At 38.6% G+C, this 23,408-nt stretch overlaps 1 protein-coding gene across 4 annotated transcripts in view; it reads left to right on the top strand.

Annotated features, from left to right (window-relative positions):
• UPL6 (ubiquitin protein ligase 6) overlaps positions 1–23,408 on the top strand; it is a 133,244-nt gene that overhangs the window by 74,824 nt on the left and 35,012 nt on the right. For all 4 annotated transcript variants that reach the window (XM_088900285.1, XM_088900286.1, XM_010272550.3 and 1 more), the window contains 2 exons: positions 1,941–2,008; positions 17,313–17,379. In XM_088900285.1, coding sequence (XP_088756411.1) covers positions 1,941–2,008; positions 17,313–17,379 — 135 coding nt within the window. The remainder of the gene's footprint in view (positions 1–1,940; positions 2,009–17,312; positions 17,380–23,408) is intronic.

The following is a 23,408-nucleotide window of genomic DNA, read 5'->3' as shown; positions in this document are numbered from 1 at the left end:
GATTTTATAATATGAATTGCCTTTTAAAAAGATATTTTTCTATGGACGAACATTAGCCAATGGGTATCTGCCTTTGTAGCAAATAGGGGGCGAAGCCCCCGGTGCAGTCATTAGGTTCAAAAAATAACAAAGGAGCATGCCTGGGCTGAAGCACAAGGTGCACCATGCACACGCCTTTTGAAAGTGTTGCACCTAGGACCTAGGCAAGGTGCATACACTCTAGTGGTAGGCTGGTAGCTAATCATAGGTCATTTCTCCAAATCATCATTAATAATGCCTTTCTATATAATGGTTACACTCTAGTGGAGGAACTGTGTATGGAGCGACCTCTTGGGTTTGTTGCTGAAGGGAAGTTGCCAAGTGCCTTGCTTTGAAGATTTCGTGAGGTAGTGAAAGAGTTTGGGATGAAGTGCTGGCTTGGTGCTAAGTTGATGCTTTTGTATTAAGTTGCATTACAACCTCTGGTAGCATTATACAGGCAGTCCATGGTGATGACATTGTCATCATTGAGTGTGATACTCAGGGTATAGAGAAGCTTAGGCACTTTTTGTAACAAGAATTTTATTTCTTGTTCCTCAGGAGCAACAGAGGTGTTTGGCAAATTGTTTTTCGAGAACGGATTTTTGTTCTATAAAAACAGAAATAGCGTTTGGATAACAAAACTATTCCTTAACATCTGTTTTGCAAATCCATTCACATTAAGCATTAATTTAATCATACAAAACATGTGTCATGTCATAGCGAGCAAATCGTCATGGTTAGAAAATCGGCTTGATTAATTGACAGCCGTTAGAGACCTACAATCATACAATCTGTTAACATTTATTTAATTTTTTTTTCTTATTGTTTTGAGACCGGGGGGGGGGGGGGGGGGGCTGGAGGCCTGGGGATCTAAATCAGCACTCCAATCATGATCCTCACATTGAAGTTACCTACTTCCTGAGACAAGATCTGTGTAGTAGTAGGAGATGTTTCACCAAATCAGCATATAGTAGCTTGAGTTCGTGAAGATAACAACAAAGGAGGTGATGCATTTAGGAAGAAAAAACAGAGCATGGATAAAGTTTTAGGACAAAAAAACAGAGAATACAAAGTTAGAAACGCTAACAACGAAGAAAACCTTACCTGTGTATGAGATTCTAACTAGAAAATGGTCATCGGAGATGATAAACTGGTTGTTCACCGTTGGTCCTTGATGCGCAGTGGGTTTGTAGCGGGATCACCGGGAACAAATGAAGAAGATTGCTCGAGGGTTAGGGCTTGGAGGGGTGGAGAGTTTATGTCATCAATGCGAAATGACGACGTTGCCCCTTCTCTCATGTGGGAAGGCGAATATGTGTTCGTAAATAAACTGGGACAATGTGGGAATCGCGCGTTCCTTGAGAATGTGTTCTCCGGGAGTGTTGATTTCTCACTCCCAAAGAACATGTTTTTTGGGCGGGTGTTCTCACTCAGGAATGACTTGCTTCTCGCATTTTTTCTCTAACATGTTTCTGTTCCACGGGAGCACCAGGAATGAGAGAAACACTCCTGCGGAACGTTGCTGAACAGTCTCTAAGTTATACTCTAAGCATTGAGGTGGGGATATTCAGTAATGGCATTAATTTGTCTCAAAAGAAATATGTGCTTGATTTGCTTAACAAGACAGGGTTGTTGGGTGCTAGGCCAACAGAGTCTGCTGTTAAATGACACAATTAATTACCAGATTTAGTTTATGAACTTTCTATTATTAACCTTTTATGGAACAGTTAATTATGCTTTTTATTCATTAACCCTCCATTTCAAAAGGTTATTCTAAGTTGATGACATTGTTCATCAGCATAAATTCAAATTTTGTTTATATTGCTTGCTTTATTATCCTTGGTTATCAAAACCAAAACAAATACATCTATATTGCTTTTTGGTGGAATATCATGTTTATGTTCTATTTTATCTTGCAGGCAATGTTTGAAGGGATTCTTGTTGATATACCATTTGCCACATTCTTCCTGAGCAAATTAAAACAAAAGTATGGTTCCTTCTGGTCTCTTACTCTGTATATTTGCTATCTGGTATTGTTTTCTTTTATTCCAAGAAAGTTCAAATTAGTGGTGATTCTCTGTATCTATATGCTTTCTTTTTTTTGATAATTGAAAATAAATTCATTAATAAAGGTAGAACTGTTACAAATAAGCCCAGAGAGAGGCTTGAGGTGCAGCCACACTCTTAAGACAATCGCAATTACAAGAAAAGTACAAAACTCACTAAAAGAGAGATTAAACAATTACAAAGCTGCCCAGAACAGAGAATCCCTGTTAACCCCTTGTTTTCCAAGAGTATCAGCCATCTCATTAACTGATCTTCTTACCCATTGGATCTTCACTGTCATATTCTTAAGGAGGTCTCTTAATCCCCAGACAGTCGAATCCGGATCCAGTAACCATCATCCCACAACGACCTGGGAATCACCTTCAATTATTAGCCTTCCTATACCAAGTTGACTGGCTAGCTGAGTCCCCTATACAGCAGTAGTAGCTCAGCTTTGGTAGAGTCTCCTAAGCCAACTGGGCTTGAGAATAAAGCTAAAACATTTCTGTCCTTATCTCTCAAGACTCCTATGCCAAAGGGACCAAGGTTACCTTGGCTGCCCCTGTCAAAGTTTAGTGTAACAAAATCCTCAGCAGGAGGGATTCAATCTGCAACATAACTCTGTTTTGAGGATGAATTGCTAGCCACTGTTGATCAGTTCCTCCAGAAGTTATCAAAGGAAAAGAGTTGGGTCAGGTTTGTTCTTAACCAGTGTATTGCCCTTATCATTATGCAGTCCTTCAATTCAGAAAGACTTCTCTTCTTATTGTGGAAGATTCTAGTGTTCCTCTCGTCCCAAATAGTCTATAAGGAAGCTGCTCTAATGCACCTCCACACCAGTTTTCCTCTTTTGGATTGCCTACTAAGCACTGAGGGTTCAAACAGCTGACAGACTTTTGCTTGCAGCAACCACCTGCAACCTAAAAGGGCAAAAATCCACAACCAGATAGTTGTAGCAATAGGGCAAGATAAAAACAAGTGAAAACAATCCTCACCATTGGATTTGCAAAGAGAACACCAATTTGGGGACAACTACAAATAAGGCCTTTTCTTCTGCACCATGTCCAAAGTACTAACCTTCCCAATGAACATTTCCCAACAAGATATAGAGACTTATGAGGGGATAGGCTTAGTCCAAACTTCCTTAATAGGAAAGGGAGGAGACAGGGGACATGCAAAAGATTTTGAAAAAGGAAGCAACTGAAAAGGAACCTTTAGGCGAAGGGGGCAAATCCTTTCATCTGACTTAATGGAGTTCAGACAAACATTAGCCAAGAGAGGCAAAAGGTCTGTCACACAAGTCAATTCTTCCTCCCTTATCCCTCTTCTAAACTAAGTCCCAATTCAAAGTGTCAAGGGTGATAGGAGAAGAGAGACACCTGGCTACAATCTCATTCTTCGTCAGGGGAACTGAATAGAGAGAAGGAAATAACTCCTCAAGGGCTGAATTATCCACCCAAATATCTTCCCAAAACCTGACTAATTCCCAGAACAAACATCATACCTGATATATCGAAGGAACTGGGGGAGGATCCCTGAGATTGCTTTCCACAGTGAAGCCAAAGTAGCCTGACTAAATTCCTAGAACAAATATTATACCTGATATATCTATATGCTATTTTTTTTATGGATCTCTACATCTATATGCTATTAAGACAGTCTTTGCATGTCTTCTCAACAAATTGTATTTTTATTCCTGCTCACCAAATGTAGAATTTCCTATACAGAGAATGAGAAATAATAACATTCGAATAACATGTTGTTTCTTGATACCTAGTTGAATCTAGTCTAGACTCAAACCTTAATAAGTCAATATGTTTTTATTTTCCAAGACAAAGATCTTTAATGAGTATATGTATTTTTAGCCCAGGCTCCATTTTTTTTTTAATTTTATACAAACATGCCAAGTTTCCCTAATCTTTCTCTATTTAAATTATTTGCTCAATAAATTTACCCCAAAACAATTGGACTTAATTTACCTCTTCTTTGGCCATGGCATTAGCCAAACAGTTCATTGATTTATAGGCCAACAGAGATTGATTCTCAGTTCTCTTCCCTAGATTGACTTACATATTAGGGTGTTTAAAAGGTGTGAAAAATGACATTAAGTACCCCTCAAGTTGGGCTCTATATATCTATCATTCCCAACTTGGTACAAATGCCAACATGATGGGTACTTGCGACACCCTTGGTGAAAATATCACCTAATTGATAAATATAGTTAGCATACAGAATGCAAACGTCACCCACTTTGATCTTCTCATGAATGAAGTGCTTGTCTACTTCGATATTCTTTGTTCTCTCATGCATCACAAGATTGTGGGCTATATTAATTGTTGCCTTATTGTCACAATACAATGACATTGGATGCTGAACTTCCACTCCCATCTCCATCAGCATATTCTTCAACCACAACATTTCAGCCACCCCATTAACATCAATTGGAGTATTTACTAGATTAACACAAAGTTTACCGATGTCCTATAGGAGATCTAGCCATCTAGGATGTACTTCCTCTAGGAAATAAAGATGCCCTTGTTTGACATTGCAACTTCAATCCCAAGGAAATACTTTAAGGGCCTAGATCTTTAACTTCGAACTGAGCTCCCAAAAACTTCTTTAGTTCTGTATCTTTGAGTCCTAGTTCCTTGTAAGAAAGATGGTATTGTCACTCTGGCTGTCTAAAGCCATCTTGCTTGATTGTATTATTGAGTTTGCCAAATCAAGTCTTGGGAGATTGTTTTAGGCCATACAATGACTTCCTATGATGACACACTTTTACTTTTGTTTCCTTTGAAGAAAAACCCAAAGGTTGAACCATGTACACTTCCTCCTCAAGATAACCATTCAGGAAGTCATGCTTAACATCCAATTGGATGTAACTACTAGTCAAATATCTGAGCAAGGGAGAGAAGAACATGGATAGAGTTCATGTTAGTAATTGAAGCTAACATCTTTATGTAATCAACACCATATGTATAGGAGAAGCCCTTGGCCACTAACTTGGCTTTATACCTTTCTATTAAAACATCAACATTATTCTTAATTGCAAAATTCACTTGCACCCCATAGGTTTTTTCCCTTAATGAAGGTTAGCCAAATTCCGCATGCAATTCTTACAATGAGTATCAATTTCCTCTAGCATAATTTTCTTCCACTCAAGAGAGTTTAGGGCCTCTACAACAAACATGGGGACAAAAACATTGGATATTGCAAAAAAAGGGACGACAAGGAGACAAGTTGCTACAAGTGGTGAAATGGCTAATAAGGTGCTTAGTGCATGAACGAGTACCTTTTCGCACAACAATAGGGAGTTCAAGATCACACTTAGGGTCACACAAGGAAAGTGTACTTGGTTCAACAGGACACACACTACTCTTTATGTTTGCCTCCTAAGAGCCCATTGGTTTAGGAGATGCAGGTCATGGAGTAAACATGTTGAATAGGGGGCACAAACAGGAGAACAATGAGAGGTAATAGATGGAGTTAGAAGCAATAACAAATTGAACGGGAACAAAAGGAACACAAACATGCTTCTCATCTTGAGTATTTTTCTTCTCAACAAAGGACACATCCATAGAAATGAATGTACGCCGAGAAATGGATTATAACACTTATATCCCTTTTGTGCTGAGGGATAACCAAGAAAAACACAAGGAATTGAATGTGGGCCAAGTTTACCATGAGATGGTGACAAATCCTGGACAAGACTTGGGAAATGTTTTCTTAGTAGGAAGTATTAGAGAGAAAGATAGATTTGGAGTCACAAAGTTACATTGGCAATGCTAGCTCTTCTATTTATGTTAGGGCAACCCAACTAATAATACAAGTAAAAGTACAAAGACAAAAATGCCCTATGGCCTAAGTACAACTACTGTTAACACTCCCCCTCAAGTTGGGATTTAGATATCAATCACGTCCTACTTGTCATGTCACATTAAGTCATTGCGCCCTAGGTGATGGTCCTTTGTGAAGATATCTGCAATTTTCTCTTTAGAACTAACATAAGGGGTGCATACTTTGCCGGTCACAATCTTCTCTGTGATAAAATGTTTGTCCACTTCCATATGCTTGTCCTATCATGAAGAACTAGATTGGCAGCAATATTGATAGATTCCTTATTGTCACAATACAATGACATTTCAGCAACACTATGGGACATAGCTCTGGTAAATTTCCTATCATCTATAGATCCAACCTAATCAACATCTGTATACACTTCCACCTTTAAAGGCCCATGCTTCTAGAATAATAAACCATCCATTGCATGCTTCTTCACATACCTGAGAATCCTCTCAGTGGCCTCCATGTGGGTAGCCTTAGGAGCATACATGAATTGGCTAAGGACACCTATAGCATATGCAATGTTAGGCCTAGTCATAGACAAATACAGAAGCCTCCCCACAAGTCTTTGGAACTGTTTCACATCCTTAATTGTTTCATCGTCACAATCACCCAACTTGTATTTAGGATTGATAGGAGAATCAATTGGCCCACACTTATATCCATTCTGAAGATGTTAGTGGTGTGGCTTCAAGTTGCTCTATTGCTTTCGAATCCAATTGGCTCTTTTGGCAACGAAGGATATCATAGAATGGAGGATTAGAAAGAGGAGGAGGTTGAACTTGTATGTGTTTCTCCTCAACCCTACTCTCCCCCTAAGGAGAAATAGGGAATAAGGTCACTTTCAAAGAAGGATACATCCATAGAGAGAGAGTATTTCTTGGAGATAGGATCAAAACACTGATAACCCTTTTGAAAAGAAGGATAACCCAAGAAGACACATGGAATGGCACAAGGGTCAAGCTTACCACAGGGGGGAGATAAGTCATTAACAAAACAACAACAACTCTTGGCAATAAATCCGATTGAAATATGAGGAAGTAGAGAAGAGAGAAAAGGAGAAGAAAGAAAGGAAGAAGAAAATGTTTGGAGAAATAGAACCGTGCTGGCGGTGCCAACTTCTATTATATTATATAGGGCAGCAGAAATAAGAAGGGAAAAGACCCTTGTGCCCCTGTTGTAAGTGAGTACAAAAATAGAAATAACAGAAAATAAAAAAAACTTTTTAACTAGCCAAATAGACCCTAACACAAATAACTAAATTATTTCAACACTCCCCCTCAAGTTGGAGCATAGATGTCAATCATGCCCAACTTGTCACACAAATCATTGTGCCGCACATGATGAAGACCTTTGGTGAAGATATCTACAAGTTGTTCTTCTGAGCTGCCATATGGAGTACACACTTCTCCATTTACAAGTTTCTCTCTAATAAAATGCTTGTCCACTTCAATGTGTTTCGTCCTATCATGTAGGACTGGATTAGCAACAATATTGATGGTAGCTTTAATGTCACAGTAGAGTGATTTGAGCAACCCCATGAGACATCGCTCTATATTCTGCTTCAGCACTAGATCTAGCCACCACACTTTTTTTTTTTTTACTTCTCCATGTGACCAGGTTTCCTCCTACAAAGGCACAATACCCACTGGTAGACTTTCGGTTATCAACTGCTTTTGCCCAATCAGCATCAGTATATACTTCCACCTTTAAGTGACCATGTTTCTGGAACAACAAACCAGCTCTGGAAAACTTCTTGAGGTATCTAAGGATCCTTTCTGCAGTTTGAAAGTGAGTTGTCCTAGGATTGTGCATGAACTAACTAAGGACACCCGCTACATAAGCAGTATCAGGCCTGGTCATAGACAAATACAAGAGTCTCCCTACGAGTCTTTGGAACTTCTTCACATCTTTCAAAAACTCTCTCTGATTGTCTCCCAATTGATGATTAGATTAAATTGGTGAGTCAATTGGTTTTACCCCCAAGTTGCCTGTATCTTCTAGTAGATCTAGTACATATTTCCGTTGGAAAATAAGGATGCCCTTGTGAGAGCGGGCAACTTCAATTCCAAGGAAATAACGTAAGGGGCCTAGATCTTTCACCTCAAATTGAGTGGCTAAGAATTTTTCTGGTCTCCGTATTTCAGCCTCCCAATCTCCTGTGATCACTATGTCATCCACATACACAATTAGAGCTGCAATTTTCCCTTCACCTCTTTTCACAAATAGTGTGATTTGACTGACATTGTTTTGACCCCATCTGGTGAACTGCTAAGTGGAACATACTAAACCAAGCCCGAGGTGATTGTTTCAACCCATATAAAGATTTTTTTTAACCTGCACACCTTTTGTTCACTGCCTTTGGCACAAAACCTGGAGGTTGGGTCATGTACACTTCCTCTTCCAAGTCACCATTCAAGAAAGCATTTTTGATGTCCAATTGGTGAAGTTCCCAGTCAAGATTTGTTGCCAATGAAACAAGAATCCTGATAGAGTTCATCTTGGCTACTGGAGCAAAAGTCTCTGCATAGTCCACTCCATATACCTGTGTAAAACCTCTTGCTACCAGTCTAGCCTTGTACCTTTCAACAGTTCCATCAGCCTTGTGTTTCACTGTGAACACCCACTTGCAACCCATTGGTTCCTTCCTTCAAGAAGATCCACCAACTCTCAAGTGCCATTTTTGTGTAATGCATCAATTTCTTCCTGCATTGCATCTGTTCATTCAGGTTTAGATAAAGCTTCTGCTACATTCTTAGGAACGGGGACATTGTCCACAAAAGAGAGGAATGCACGGAATGAAGGTGAAATGTGATCATAGGACACAAAATTAGTGGTACAAGATCTAACACCCTTTCTCTTAGCAATAGGAACATCAAGATCATTGATGACAGGGGAATCAACATTGAGAGGAACAGGCATATCAATAGGAGCAAGTGTACCTGGCTGATGAGATGGATCTGCCTCTGGCGAATCCGATGATGTTGGTTGCATAGTGTCAGGTTCCACGGCTCTTGAACTCTGCTGGCTTTTATGGCAATGATGAAAGACCCGGAATGGAGGAGGATCGAGTAAAGGAGGTTGTTGAGTTTGAGCCGCCTGTTTCTCCTCAACCCTATTCTCCCCCTGAGGAGAAACCGAGAAGAAAGGTTGATTCTCAAAGAAGGATACATCAATGGAGACATAGTACTTGCAAGAGGTAGGATCATAGCAACGATACCCCCTTTGAGATAAAGGGTAACCAAGGAAAACACAAGGAATAACCCGAGGATCAAGCTTACCACAAGTAGGGGACAAGTTATGGACAAAGCAACAACACCCAAAAACACGCATCGGAATGGTGGACAATGGAGCTGTAGGAAACAAAAGCTGATGTTGGGCCTTATACTCTAGTAACCGAGATGGCATACAGTTGAAGATGTATGTAGCACACAAAACTGCATCCATCCAAAAGTGTTTTGGCACATTCATATGAATTAATAAGCCACGCGCTACTTCGAGAAGGTGACGGTTCTTTCGTTCAGCAACACCATTTTGTTGGGGTGTCCTGGCACAAGAGCTTCGTTGAAGTGACCCACTCGAAGCGAAAAACTCCGTGAGATCACTATGGAAGTATTCCTTCGCATTGTCCGTCTGGAAGATATGGATTTCAGTTTGGAACTGAGTGAACCATGCGTCGAAAGTCTCACAATTTTTGGCACTTCATCTCTAGATTGCATAGGGTAAACCTAAGTGTATCTAGAGTAATCATCAATCAAGGTAATGAAGTACTTATATCCAACCTCAGTGGGTAGAGTAACAGGGCCCCAAACATCATACTTCTACTCTCTTCTGACTGCACAAAGGCATACACCTGAACTGATGGCAAGTCTTTACTACCCATGATCTGCACCTTGATGGACTCATATGAAGGATTCAGCCCAAGGAGGAATGCAAAGACCCATTGCTGAGATACAAGTGACTTATATGCCTTTGCATCTTCATCACACTTCTAATTCACATTCTGGTAGTGATCAAGTTCTTTCCATATCGATGTCATATCAGAATAGTACATTGAGAGACTCCTCTCCCCCTGCTTGCAAGTAGAGGATTCAGCTTGCAGTTGGTATATCTTGGCATAGTGTCTCCGCTCTGAATAGGTGGATTTTGCTTGTTCCCATATCTCACAAGCAGTTTCAGCCCACATAGAAGTCTTCCTTACCTGTGGCAGCATGGAAACCAAGAGCCATGACATCACCATACTATTCTCTTGGTTCCACCTATCATATTCAACACTTCCGTTCTTCGGTTCCTTTACTCTCCCATTGATGTATCCTATTTTCCCCCTAGCAGTGATGTAGAGTTTTATTCCCCTAGACCACTCAAGGTAGTTCAGACCATCAAAGGGAATAAAGCCTTGGTAAATTCATATCCATTCCCCCACTCACTCCATTGTGGCTCCCTGAAATCTCTGAAGTAGCAGAATTCTCAGAAGACATGGTAAACACAAGGTTTTTTTATCTAAACTCTCAACTTAGGATCCCTCCTTATATTGACAAAAGCTCCACACACAACAATTCAGTTTTGGGCTTAATCTAATAGCACCAATTTCCAAAGAAGAACTATGACAACACTGATTTTCAGATCTGCATGAAGAACAGTCCCAGCCTACTGGTTTTCCAGTAAGTTCCACCACAACATTAATCAATAAGAGAGATCCTAACACACATGAAATCAGACTAGCGATCAAAGAAAACAGGTCATCTATGACCTACAGTCACCTTTTCATAGGTACAGGATCACATGATCCAACAAATAAAAAATATAACCCTCACAAAAGTCTGCTGACATTCAGTGGTTTGGATTCATTTGTTCTCCAGTTGGTACACGACCAAGGAAAGAAATAAAAGAAGAAAAACTTTAGGGTTGTACCAGTTGCAGATCTGATTTGATCAGCCCAGATTCAGTCTGCTGTTCTGCCCAGATTCAGCAACTTGAAGAGAAAAAAACTTGGTCGCCCAGATTCAACAACCTTGCTCTGATACCATCTTGGCAATAAATCCGATTGAAATATGAGGAAGTAGAGAAGAGAAGGGAAGAAGAGAGAAAAGGAGAAGAAAGAAAGGAAGAAGAAAAGGTTTGGAGCAATAGAACTGTGCTGGCGGCGCCAACTTCTATTATATTATATAGGGCGTCTGAAATAAGAAGGGAAAAGACCCTTGTGCCCCTGTTGTAAGTGAGTACAATAACAGAAATAACAGAAAATAAAAAAAAATGCTTTAACTAGCCAAACAGACCCTAACACAAATAACTAAATTATTTTAACAACCAAAGACACATATTAGAACAATGAACAATGGAACATGACTCTCTCTCTCTCTCTCTCTCTCACATTCTCTCCATTGGCACTGTATTTCTCTGACAATGCTTTCTCTGTCTCCAGTGGCATTACTTCTCTATCCCTTTATTTCTCCAGCGATGGAAACGCTTTGTATTTCAATCTCCCTGGAGCGTCCAACCACTCTCTCTACAAGCTTTGTTACAGAATCACTTTTTCCCACATCCAATAGTGATTCCTCACTATTTGTTTCAATTGGGGCATAGCTTTTCTTCATCACCAACAAAAGGAGATAAGGGAGACGTAGCGGCAGCCGACGATTTACAAACAACGGTTCCAATAGCTCCACTGTTGCGTGCATTGTTATTTTCTTCACCTCTAAGGGAAACAAAGTAGATCTGTCTTTCTGACATTGCAAAACAAGGCTAGAGATTTTTTTTTCTACCACTGCAACGACAACCAATGACTGATATTGGGTTTGTGTTGCCTCTTTGGTCTTTCAACCATTACCTAAAACACATGCTATTTTGTTTGTTTTTTTTCGTAGTTGCAGCGACAACCGACAACTGAGGTTCAAGGTCTGCTGCGAACCCGAATCTATGTTCTCCCAAACCTTCTCACAAGGCACTGCTTCTCGATCAGTTCTCTGGTGTTTCACCATTGTAGAGCACTATTTGCTTTTTTTTTTGAAATTTATACAATTTCGTGTATTTTTATTTACAATTTTTGTTTTTTCTTTATTTTTTGTTGATTTTTTATAGTTTCTATTATTTATATATCAAATTTCTTATAATTTCTGTTATTTTTTGCTTTTTTGTAATTTTTTTTTGCAATTTTTAATTTCTGTTTCCCATTTTCTATAATTTATGGTTTTCTGTTTTTTTTTTGTGTTTTTATACATTTTTATTTTATTTAAAAATTATTTTTCTTGAATTTTGTCATTTTTTATTCTTCCACAGGTTTTGTGTTGAAGTGTATTCATTTTTTTTTCAATTTAGGTATTTCTTTCAATTTCTACTTTTTAAAACAATGTTTTCTTAATTTTATCATTTTCCTTTTTCTTTCGAATTTATATCATTTTTTGTGTTTTTCATTTTTTTTGTAATTTTGGTGTTTTTATTAATACTTGTATTTTTCAATAATTTTCTTAATATTTGTATTTTTGTTTGGATGAACTGTTTGTATCTTTTGCAGCCATATTTCTGCATTTTTATATTTTGTGAATTTGTTATATATTATTGTAGCTTTTATAATCTATGGGGTTTTCATGTAATTTTTGAAATTTCATTCAATTTGGATCGGATTGGACCCAATTCGGTCCATTTGCATTTCAATTGGACCGGTTTGGACTTGGTTTGTATGGATTTGGATTGGATTAGGTCTAGTTCATTTGTGAATGGACCTATGTTAGATTGGATCAGATCAGACTTAATCCGGTCCAATTGGAATGTTCTTGTTTTTATCCACTTTCCTTTTTTAGATCTCTCTTATTTTTTGTAGTTTCTATTATTTGTTAGTAGTGTCAATTGGATCAGATTTGGTCCAACCCAATCCGGTCCAATATGAGTCATTTTGGACCACTTTGGATTGGTGCAATTCAATGCTTCAACTGTCCAATCTATTCAAATTGATTTTAATTTAGATCAGTTCCATCCCAAACTGGGTCCGTTGACACCTATATTCTTTTCTTCTATCAATGGACTGGATATTGGTTCAATCTGATTTAGTTCACTATAAATCCGCTACGATTGAATGTCCAATCCAATCCATTAAATACTTTGGACCATTAAGTTTGGACGACCGAATGTACCTTTACAAAAGTACTTTTATAAAAGCACTTTTGTAAAAGTACTTTTACGAAAGCATTTTTACGAAGTACTTTGATCAAAGTACATTTATGAAAGCACTTTTACGAAAGTACTTTTATCAAAGTACATTTATGAAAACACTTTTACAAAAGCATTTTTATGAATGTACTTTTATGAAAGAACTTTTGTTAATGTACTTCTATTCATTCACTTTGGATTGGATTGGACCCAATCTGGTCTGTTTGCATTTTAATTGGACGGGATTGGAATGTAGCAAGTGTTGTAGCTTTTTCATATATTTATTGGATTTCTCATGTTATTTTGGTGTTTGATTCAATTTGGATTGGATTGGACCCAATCCGGTCCATTTGCATTTTATTTGGACTGGATTGGACTTGGTTTATATGGATTTGGACTGGATTTGGTCCAGTCCATTTGTAAATGGACCAATATTGGATTGGACTGGATTGGACCAAATCCAGTCCAATTGACAGCCCTACTCAGAGGGTAAAGTAATAGAGCCCCAAACATCAAAATGAATAATATGAAAAGGAAATCCAACGTTATTATTCTTTAAAGGAACTCATTTCTACAATGTTTGCTCAACTGACAAGTTTGATATTTCAACTCAAACATGGACATTGACTTTAATAGATAAATAACCAAAACGACTATGCTATAAATAAACCTAATTCATGGACTCTACAGCTACAAAACAAGACTATGTGGCTTCAAAATAGCTTTATTCTCCATCACATAGAGACCATTGACCATACTACCTACACTAATCACCTCCATCGTGGTCAAATCTAAGACAAGAAGGAAAAAAAGGTTACTGAGCCTTTCAATGAATTTGTAATGAAAAACAAGTTTATGGGAAATTTGGTACATGCATTGCATTTGAGAGAGTAATGACCAATGGGAGGGAAATTGTTCCTTCACCAAATATGATGCAAAATGAACCATCAACTAGTCTCACCTTATCTTTCTCAAAAAGTGAATTATAAAACTGAAATAAATTGCACTTGCCCGTCATGTGGTTCGAGACTCTAGTGTCATGATCCAGGGAGACTTTGAAGTAAGAGAAGATACATGGAAGGCTATGGCAGAGTTACCTAATGTAGACGCAAAGGAAGTGGAGGGAGTAATGCCAGAATCCATCTAACAAGTGTCCTACCATACAACTCAAAATGGTCACAGAATGAGTTGATGATATCTTCCTTTGGATCAGAACCAAAGGGCGACCTTGGTTCATAGTGGGATCTGAAATCTAATGTTCTTGAGAAACCATGTTTGCGGAGTCATACTTCTTTTGACCCTACTAACTAGGCTTTTTATTATGTTCTTGAACTGATTTCTTACTTAGTTCTTATGCCCACTTAAGCTTTCCATGGAGATCCCAACAGGTGTCCCTAGTGGCAATGAGTACACCACAGTTTATCTTTTTCATCCACCCTTTTTTTGAGAATCACCCTTCTTAAGGAACTTCCACTAATGTTTGCACCTCCCCTAACTGCCAGAGCAACTGGCTCCCCCTCTGAACAATTCATCACATTTTTCTTGCTCTCTTCTGACTGTACTAGATACACTTCCTATTACTGATGGGCGACCTGTACTACCCAATATCTGAACCCTAATAGATTCATACATAGGGTTCAGCCCCAAAAGAAAGGCAAAGACCTGTTGCTGAGAAATCAGACTTGTAGGCCTTAGCATCCACATCACATTTCCAATCCATATTCTGATAGTGATCTAATTCTTTCCAAGTGGAGGTCAAATCCGAGTAGTATGATGAGAGACTCCTTTTACCCTGCTTGCAAGTTGAAGGAGCAGCTAGCAACTGATATGTTTGCATGGTGTCGTTGCTCTGAATAAATAATTTTAGATTGCTCCCAAATCTCATAAGCAGTTTCTGCCCACATGAAGGCCTTCCTCACCTATGGCAGCATGGATAGTAACAGCCACAACTTCACCATTCTGTTTTCTTCATCCCACCTATCATGGTCTGCACTCCCAGGCTTTGGTTCTTTAGTCTTATCATTAATTATAACCTATTTCCCCCTTGCAGTTATATAGAGTTTAATCCCCTTCGACCATTCTAGGTAATTGAGTCCATCAAAGGGAATTACAGCCATAGACAAGTTCATATCAAATCCCCCACTCACTCCACTGTGGCTTGAAGACACCTGAGACAACTGAATCCTCAGAAGACATGTTAGGAATGAGTTGATTGCACTATTCAGTCACAAAGAACAGCAGAAAAAGAAGGAAATTGTCACCACTGTCACTAACACACTTGAGTTCACACAAACCAGAACTATAGGATCATTCCCCTCTGTTGAAACCAAAGAAAAGCACTATCACACTGCTGAAAAAGAATTGCAGAAGTAAAACTAAATATATTTTTGGTCTGGACAGCCCCTACGAGGATCACTTCATCCTATTTTAGGCAACATGAGTACTACAATCACCTAGAAAATGGATAAAGCTGCTGTCACAGCAGGTACAGCTCATCCAGTCGAACACAACCCTCCTACCTGGGAACAAAAAAGGATCGCATGGTCCACATAGGACTGAAAACACCTTCACAGCATCTGTTCACCCCTTTTACAGAGGGTTTCTCTGCACACAACCAAGAAAAAAAGGGAAGAAACAATGCAGGAACCACTTAGAGATCAGCAGATGTACTTTCCCTCTAGATTCGATCCAAAAAAGAAGAAAAAAAATCTGAAGATACACTTGATTGAACTGTCTTTAATCCCAAACCCGATGCTTTGATACCATGTTTTCTTAGTAGGAAGTATTAGAGAGAAAGAGGAGAGAAGAGAGAGATTTTGAGTCAAAGTTAGGCTGGCAGCACCAGCTCTTCTATTTATATTAGGGTGGACAAAGACAAAAATTCCTGCTCTTTCTTGGTATCAAGAGGCTCTCTTTATCAGTTATGTTGTTCGCTGAAGAACTGTAAATTATGAATAATCTTTGACATGGCACGATGGCTTGGGCTACAATAAGATCCCTTCTTCCTTCCAGCCACCATCTATTTGTAGAGCAAATTTCACTCCTGAAGACCTTGCCTATTGTCCAGAATAAGTGCAATTAAGCTTAAAGTTCAGCATGTGCTAGCAGCATGAATCAAAATGTGAGCTCACTGACACTAGCACACCACATTGGTTCAAGTGTGAGAGTTGCCACTTAGTGCAAAATAATGTCAAAGGTTAGGTTGACATCTAGTCTACCTTTCCGAAGATGCTGGTACATAGTTTTCAAGGCACCAAAGCGAGGCCAGGCAACAAGGGGGTGCCTTGTTGCCTAGTCACCTAGGTGATGGATTTTTTATGTAGAAAGCATAGATCCTGGGGTAGTTCCCTGGGTACCATAACCATATTTCCTTAATAATTATTCATAATTTTCATAAGAAAAGTATAGAGTTCATGTTAAAATATAGAAAATCAACATATTCATGAGAAGAAAAGAAAAAGTAGTAGTAGACAAAATTTCAAGTTCTTCCTTATTTATTGGTCTTTGAGAGTTTAATACAGCATTTAGCAATGTTTGTGTTGATTAAACCCTAACAAATAAGAAAATAATAAAAAGAAATTAGTATGTAAACACGCAAAATGAACATTTTAGGTTAATAATCTCTATTTTATAATTATAATGTTAAAAAATAAAGAATTAAAAAGTATTTTATAATATCTGCTTGGCAGTTAGGCGAGGTGAGCTTCAAGGGGTGCCTTATCGCCTAGGGGCCTGCGTAGGCATCACCTTGTCAACTATGGCTGGGTAGCCAGGACTATCATTTGCATTTGGTGATGGCCCTATTTCATTTGGGTATTCAACACAACTTGGGGAATTTCTTCAAAAAAATGGTGGGCTATATGCTGATGTGAAAACTGGGGGAGTAAGAGCATGGCTGATTCAATGGGTATCTATTTGATGGCCAGTTTGGTTCACTACACTGTATGGAGAAGAATTCTAATTGCACCAAATAGAAAAACCCTTTTTGCTAGTTACAATTGTTTCCATAAGCTTTTCTAACTGCTAATTAACTTCATTACCCTGGGTCCCAGGTTTAGACTGAAACCATTTTTTTTAAACTTGCTTTATAGCATCCATAATGGTTAACACATGCAATTTTCTCATGGTTTAGGGTTCTCAGTTTTAGTTAAGAGTCTTATTTTAATGAAGAGATTTCTTGTTCCCTTTCTTCACTTGATAGTATGGTTTTCCTTTTCTGTTGCTCTAATACCGGTACTTCCATTGGTTCTATTGCTCAGGTACAACTATTTAAATGACTTGCCCTCACTAGATCCAGAATTATATCGTCACCTCATTTTCTTGAAGGTGATATTTACTTCTAATATATTTTCCCATTTTTCCATACTTGCATATCATAATTTGTAGAAGCATGTAATAAATCAGATTTGAAATTTATCATTGCTGACTATGAAATTGTGCTATAGATCAAAGTTGATAGATACTTTTATAGGATCTTATCCAAGGGGTAATCTACCCTAAAATTGTTTCATAAAGAGGACATTTAAATGCAAAGTCTTTGTGAAACAAATAAAACAAAGTTAAACAGATAGCAATTGTCTTATTCCCTTTCTCCTCAACCACTTCTCTTACTTGAGATCAATATAGGTGATCTTGATTTGAAGGAACATTTCAATTCTTATCAGAAATTTTATGGGAAACTTCATAGAAAATTTCAGAATGAGAGAAATATTTTCAACTTGATGGAATCGTTATAGACAGAAAATCTTTACTAATCAAATTCTTCTTTTCAAGCCTTCCCTTGTAAAGCTATTTAGGCTGGTCACTTGCCCCCACAGATGAAAGCTTTTTGTTGTGATGTTGTTCTTTAAATTATCTCTACAGAGAAGATGCTTTAAAGGAGATGGAAGACTTGATTCCATCTCCTCTGTTTGGTGCTGGTTTCATTCTTGTGGTTTTTCCTGTTTTATTGTTATTGTTATTGGTTATTTTCTGTTTGTAGTGTATCATTTTTGTTGAAGTGTGGCAGCAGGGGTAAGTTGATCATTTTTTGCTTGTAATGACTGGTAGATATATGAATGTAAGGATAGCTGTCTAGATTAGATGTTTTTCTTCAACATTCTGTTCTCTTCTTCTATGCTCTTTCAACTATAATCTGAACTGTTTATTCTTTATTCTTCTCTCATATTCTTACAATTCTAAATTTCTACTTTAACTGAAATACTGAATAACAAGTTGGTATTAGAGAAATTACACCCCATCCCCTAGTGAAGCCCATGCAGTTTCAAGATCAACAAACTGCATGGAATGATTTGGAAGCTAATTGATCTATTGTTTTATCCTTGGCATAGATGTTTTTTTTTGAGATTTTTTTACTCCATAGATTGATGCCCAAGGAAGATTCTTGGAGTAGATTCTAGAAGATCAAGAAGTCATAGAAATGCTTAAAGATCATATCTTGGTGCTACTGATGGTGGTGCTTAAATTTTTTCTAGGCTCTATTTTGCAGTTTATAGTGTTCGTCTTTGATTTTGGAAACAGTTGGAGTCCTTGGACTGAATGAGCTCACTTTTTCCTGTTTCTCCCAATGGCACCAGGGAAGATTTCTCTCTAGGGATACAATTGAGGGAAAATACTTAACAAATACTTGCAGAGGAGAGATTAGGGGTGGTACAAATATCTGAGGAATTCCTAGTGGGTTGGAGAGAAACCTACCCTTTTTTTTTTTAACTGTAAGGTAAAGTATTTCATTAATATCAAAAAACACATACAAAGAAACCCCTATACAATGAGAAGTTGAACAGAGGATATACAATTCTTCCCATTACAACCAAAAACCCCAATAGAAAATAGAACTATCCATTGCTTAAAAACACACAGGCATGATGTGAGGTGTTCCACTACCTGGAGGCATGAGGTGTGTTTCAAAATGCAAAAAGCATAAACCTCCCAAGCATAAGGTGGTGTAAGCTGAAGGGATGGGATATCTACCATTTGGATGGCCGAACCATGTAGGGTGGCTGGGCGAAATTTCAAAAATTTCTTTATCCCATCTGGGAATCCTATTCCCTGATTTAGAAAAACTGCATTTTTCAATGTTCGTTCTTGAATCAAACCGGACCAAATCTGAAACCAAGATTAGGGAGAGGAATACTTGATACGGAACCCATGCAAAATGCTCTTCCCAACGTAGGTGTTCATGTCCAAAGAGGGTACCAAATCCTTCCTCCACTGAAGATGAAACAGCTTAGGGTGCGATAGGATCAGCAATGGATTCTTCAGCAAGAACCCCAATTCTTCAGCAAGAATTGTGTACGGATGTGAGCACAGCTTCAAAATTGTTTCTTCCACCAAGAAACAATATCAAGATCCAATCTTGACCACTCCAAGAGGTGGAGATTGAACAGGGTAGGGCGGCAAGAGCAGAAGGAGAGAGAGTTGAATGCAGAAAACAGTAGAACTGTGTATGTACATTCCAGTTCACCCTCCTCCTTTATATAGACCTTAAAGAGTCAATCTCCTAATCTGATCAGGAGTTTCTTGATCCAAATCTTTATTTGCATCTAAACTCTTTAAGTGATAAGGATAATCCCTTATCTACAGATCAAGATCAGCTACTCCTAATCAAATTAGAAGTTTTCTTATCCAAATTTCTATTTGGATCTGGACTCTTTAAGTGGATAAAAGTTATCCTCTTATCCTAATCTGCTGATCCATACCCAGATTTGCCCCCTATTTAATTAATCCAATTAACCCAATTTAAAATGGGCTTTAGGCCCATTAAGATTTTAGGCTCGCTTTTAATGTTGGCTAGCTTGGCTCTCTTTGTATGGCGTGGGGCCCTATCATTGATCTCCAGATAAGCCAATGGGTTCAGCCTAGCCTCTGTTGCAAGGCCTGGTCGAATTCACTACTGAATACATTGAACCCTTGATTCCATCAGAATGAGCTCTTAATGGGCCCAACATTTACACTAAATGGCCCTTGGGTCCAGTCATCTTATGAAGGCCCAAGGACTGTGGGCAGATGTGAGATTAGCCCATCAGGTTTATTATCCCTTAATGGTCTTAAACTTAACCTCTCAGCCCATAATAATCAAACACTACCCGATGAGAGATGACCTCTCCCTTAGCTGCAAGGTACAGTGTTGCATTCTCTACTCACATGAATCCCGGAAATTAAAACCTTTTGCAAACATTTTGTGAAATCATAGTATATATGTATATCTCTATATAAATATATTTTGCAAAATAAATTTCAACAAGTTTGAAATCAACTATCGGCAATTTAGGTTTCCATCAGAGAGACTGCATTTTCCGATCATCCACTTTGTCCGACAAAGGGGCTGATCCTGTCACTATGATCACCCACTCAGGTGAATTCTCGAATTGCCCCATCATACCTAGGTTTTGATCCCCTTTAAGGATCTCACTGATTGGCATATCAAAGACAGTCCAATCCGACACCTAGTGTAGTACCATAATCGAGTCTAGGGGTCAGGTGTAACATTCCAGTTTTGCCCATCTATTTTCAAGGTCCAGGGCAATACTGGAATTTGGTCTGGTTCAGGGTTTCAAGAAAACCCACACTGCATGTACCTCAGTGTCAGCCTTGGCAAGATAAATCTCCCCAGATCTATCCAACAGCTGTGAAGATTCTAAACTAACACGAGTCTCATAAGTGTCCAGTTTAAGGGTATTACACAAAAACACACTAATATAACATGAACCAAATATGTATTTTATTCATTTACAATAAATGTCATAATATACATCAAGCTGATTGGTGCTAAGGGCATACATTGTCTAACATAAGCCTTAAGAGGAAGATGGTGGGAGGAGTTCTTGTTTTTCTTTTTCTCGGAGGCATGAGGCATATGCCTCTGATACGCCTCTTCCAAAAGGTGTTTGAGGCTGTTAGAGTCGATAGTACAAGGGTATTTTGGTATTTTGTCTATCTAATTGAGAGTGAATAGTCTGTTTTATTCAAGTTTAGGTTATGTGTCCCATCTTTAATGAGGGACAATACTGTCTTTTGTAATTCAGCTTATACATTATAAATACAAAGTGGGCTTGCTGGGTAGAGTGAATTTTTCTCTTCTGGCCGAACCCTTCTTCTCCTCTTTCTCTTCTTCTTCTTCTTCTTCTTCTTCTTCTTACATACTTCGAAACTTGAACTGAATAGGATTAATCTACCTATTTACATGGTATCAGAGCAATAAGAAACTAGTTCGATTTTTTAATCTTCTCTCATCGCCCTTTGTCTTCCTGGGATCACTGCCATATCAGATTTTTTTTTGAATATCTCTTAGACAGATTGGAAGTTCAGTAGGGGTTCAAAAAGGAGTGGTCATTTTTTGTTCTTGGAGGTAAATATGCCTCCAGTTGTTGTGGTGGTGTACTAGATACCCTCTATTCGATGGTATGCATATGAACCTCTTTTCCTTTTGTTTATACCTGGATATGTGAGTTGAAAGTAGGGTTTTTGAATGCTGAATTCATGACAGTAGTAGTGTGGTCATAATTATATTTTGTCGAGTAGTGTGTGGTGTGGTGCTGAATAGTAGAAGGTGACTACTTTGTTTATAATAGTGATTTCTTTGTGAAGTGAGGTGAATCGGTTAGAATGGCATCAACTGGAGATGGTAGTGACAATAAGGCAGGTGTTATGATTTCTTCTGATTACTTAAATGTTCAAATGACCTCTATTAAGTTGAATGATGAGAACTATGTGTCGTGGGCCAAGTCTATGGAGGTGTTTTTAAATGGCAAGAAAAAGGTAAAACATGTGAGAGAGGAGAAACCCCCCTCTGATTCTCTAGGGTTTAGTGATTGGGAACAAGAGGATGCACAAATTATGACTTGGTTGTGGAATAGCATGGAACCTAAAATTAGTGTGAATTTTATATACCTGGATACGACTAAAGAAATCTGGGACCATGCTAAGAAACTTTATTCTGGCCAAGATAATACCACTAGAGTATATCAACTTTACCAAGAGTACTTTAATCTGAAGCAGGGTAAGCAAAGCTTGGAGAAATACTATGCAAGAATGAGAGATCTCCGTAATGAGCTTAATGTATATCATCCTCTGACACTAGATGTTCAAGTTCAGCAACAACAACGAGAGCAACTTGATGTGACAAGGTTTCTAGTGGGTCCGAAGGCTGAATATGAACCTGTTCAAGTACAAATATTGGGAGAGTCTGCTCTCCCCTCTCTTGAAGAAGTGTTTGCCCGTCTTCGGAGGATTTCTATTTATTGTGCAGAGTCTTCTTCTCTCTCGGACAAATCTGGTTTTGTGGTGACTAGTGGGGGAGGTCGTGGAAATAGAGGTGGTGGCCGTGGGTTCTAGGAAATCGAGGTGGTCCTATATTTAATCGTTCTAGTGGCCGCAATGGAGGTCGAGAGTCAGGGGGAGGTCGTGGTAAAAGAAGAAGTAATGGAACTAGAAAATGCACATTACTGTGGATTAGAGGGACATACTGTTAATTTCTGTTGTGATTTACATGGTCCACCTAACACTTGGGCTAACCATGCTGTGACTAGTGGCAGTGGTACAGTTAGTGAAAACCAGTAAACTGATCAGACCCCCTCCACACCTACCGGTGCTTCTAGGAAGGAAATGGTGAGTGTACCACGTGATGTATACGAGAAGTTCTTTCAGACATCCTCTCAGCAGAATACAACTACTTTTTGCCCATTCAAGTATGGTTTGCTTGGCTTCCAAACCCTCATGTTGGATCATTGACTCTAGAGCCTCAAATCATATGTCTAGGACTCCAAATGTGTTTTCTTCACTTTCTCAGTCTTCTACATTCCAAATAGTTACCCTTGCTAACCTTATGTTTGTTAGTAGATTAACAAAGTCACTTAATTGTTCTATAACCTTTTATCCTCTTCTTGTGTGTTTTAGGATCTCAAGACGGGGATGAAGATTGGTGGAGGGCATGAGGCAGGTGGATTGTATTACCTTGATGGTGGTGGCCCACCATCCATCTCTCAAGGCTCTGAAGTTGTTGATTCCGTCCTCAAGTCATCTTCCATCATTGAATTGTGAGTCGTGCCAGGTTGGGAAACACCATAGAGTCTCTTTTAGTCCAAGAGTTGGTAGTCGTGCCCTGAGTCCTTTTTCTGTAGTTCATTCAGATGTTTGGGGTCCAAATAAAGTGGTGTCATACAATGGTTATAAGTATTTTGTAATTTTTGTTGATGACTTTTCAAGGATGGCTCCGCACTATCTTATGAAAGTGGTGTCATACAATGGTATCATACAATGATTAACGGCCAGGTTAGTGGCCAATGCTATTCTAAGTTATACGGTATTGACTTTACGGAGGCATTTTCTCTCTTGTGGCTAAAATTGGCTCAGTTCGG

Source organism: Nelumbo nucifera, chromosome 3 (assembly GCF_055504915.1).
Source record: "Nelumbo nucifera cultivar China Antique chromosome 3, China Antique-T2T, whole genome shotgun sequence".
NCBI classification, from domain to species: Eukaryota; Viridiplantae; Streptophyta; class Magnoliopsida; order Proteales; family Nelumbonaceae; genus Nelumbo; species Nelumbo nucifera.
The sequence above is the reverse complement of the archived record's forward strand: the minus strand, read 5'-3'. Positions and strand labels throughout refer to the sequence as shown.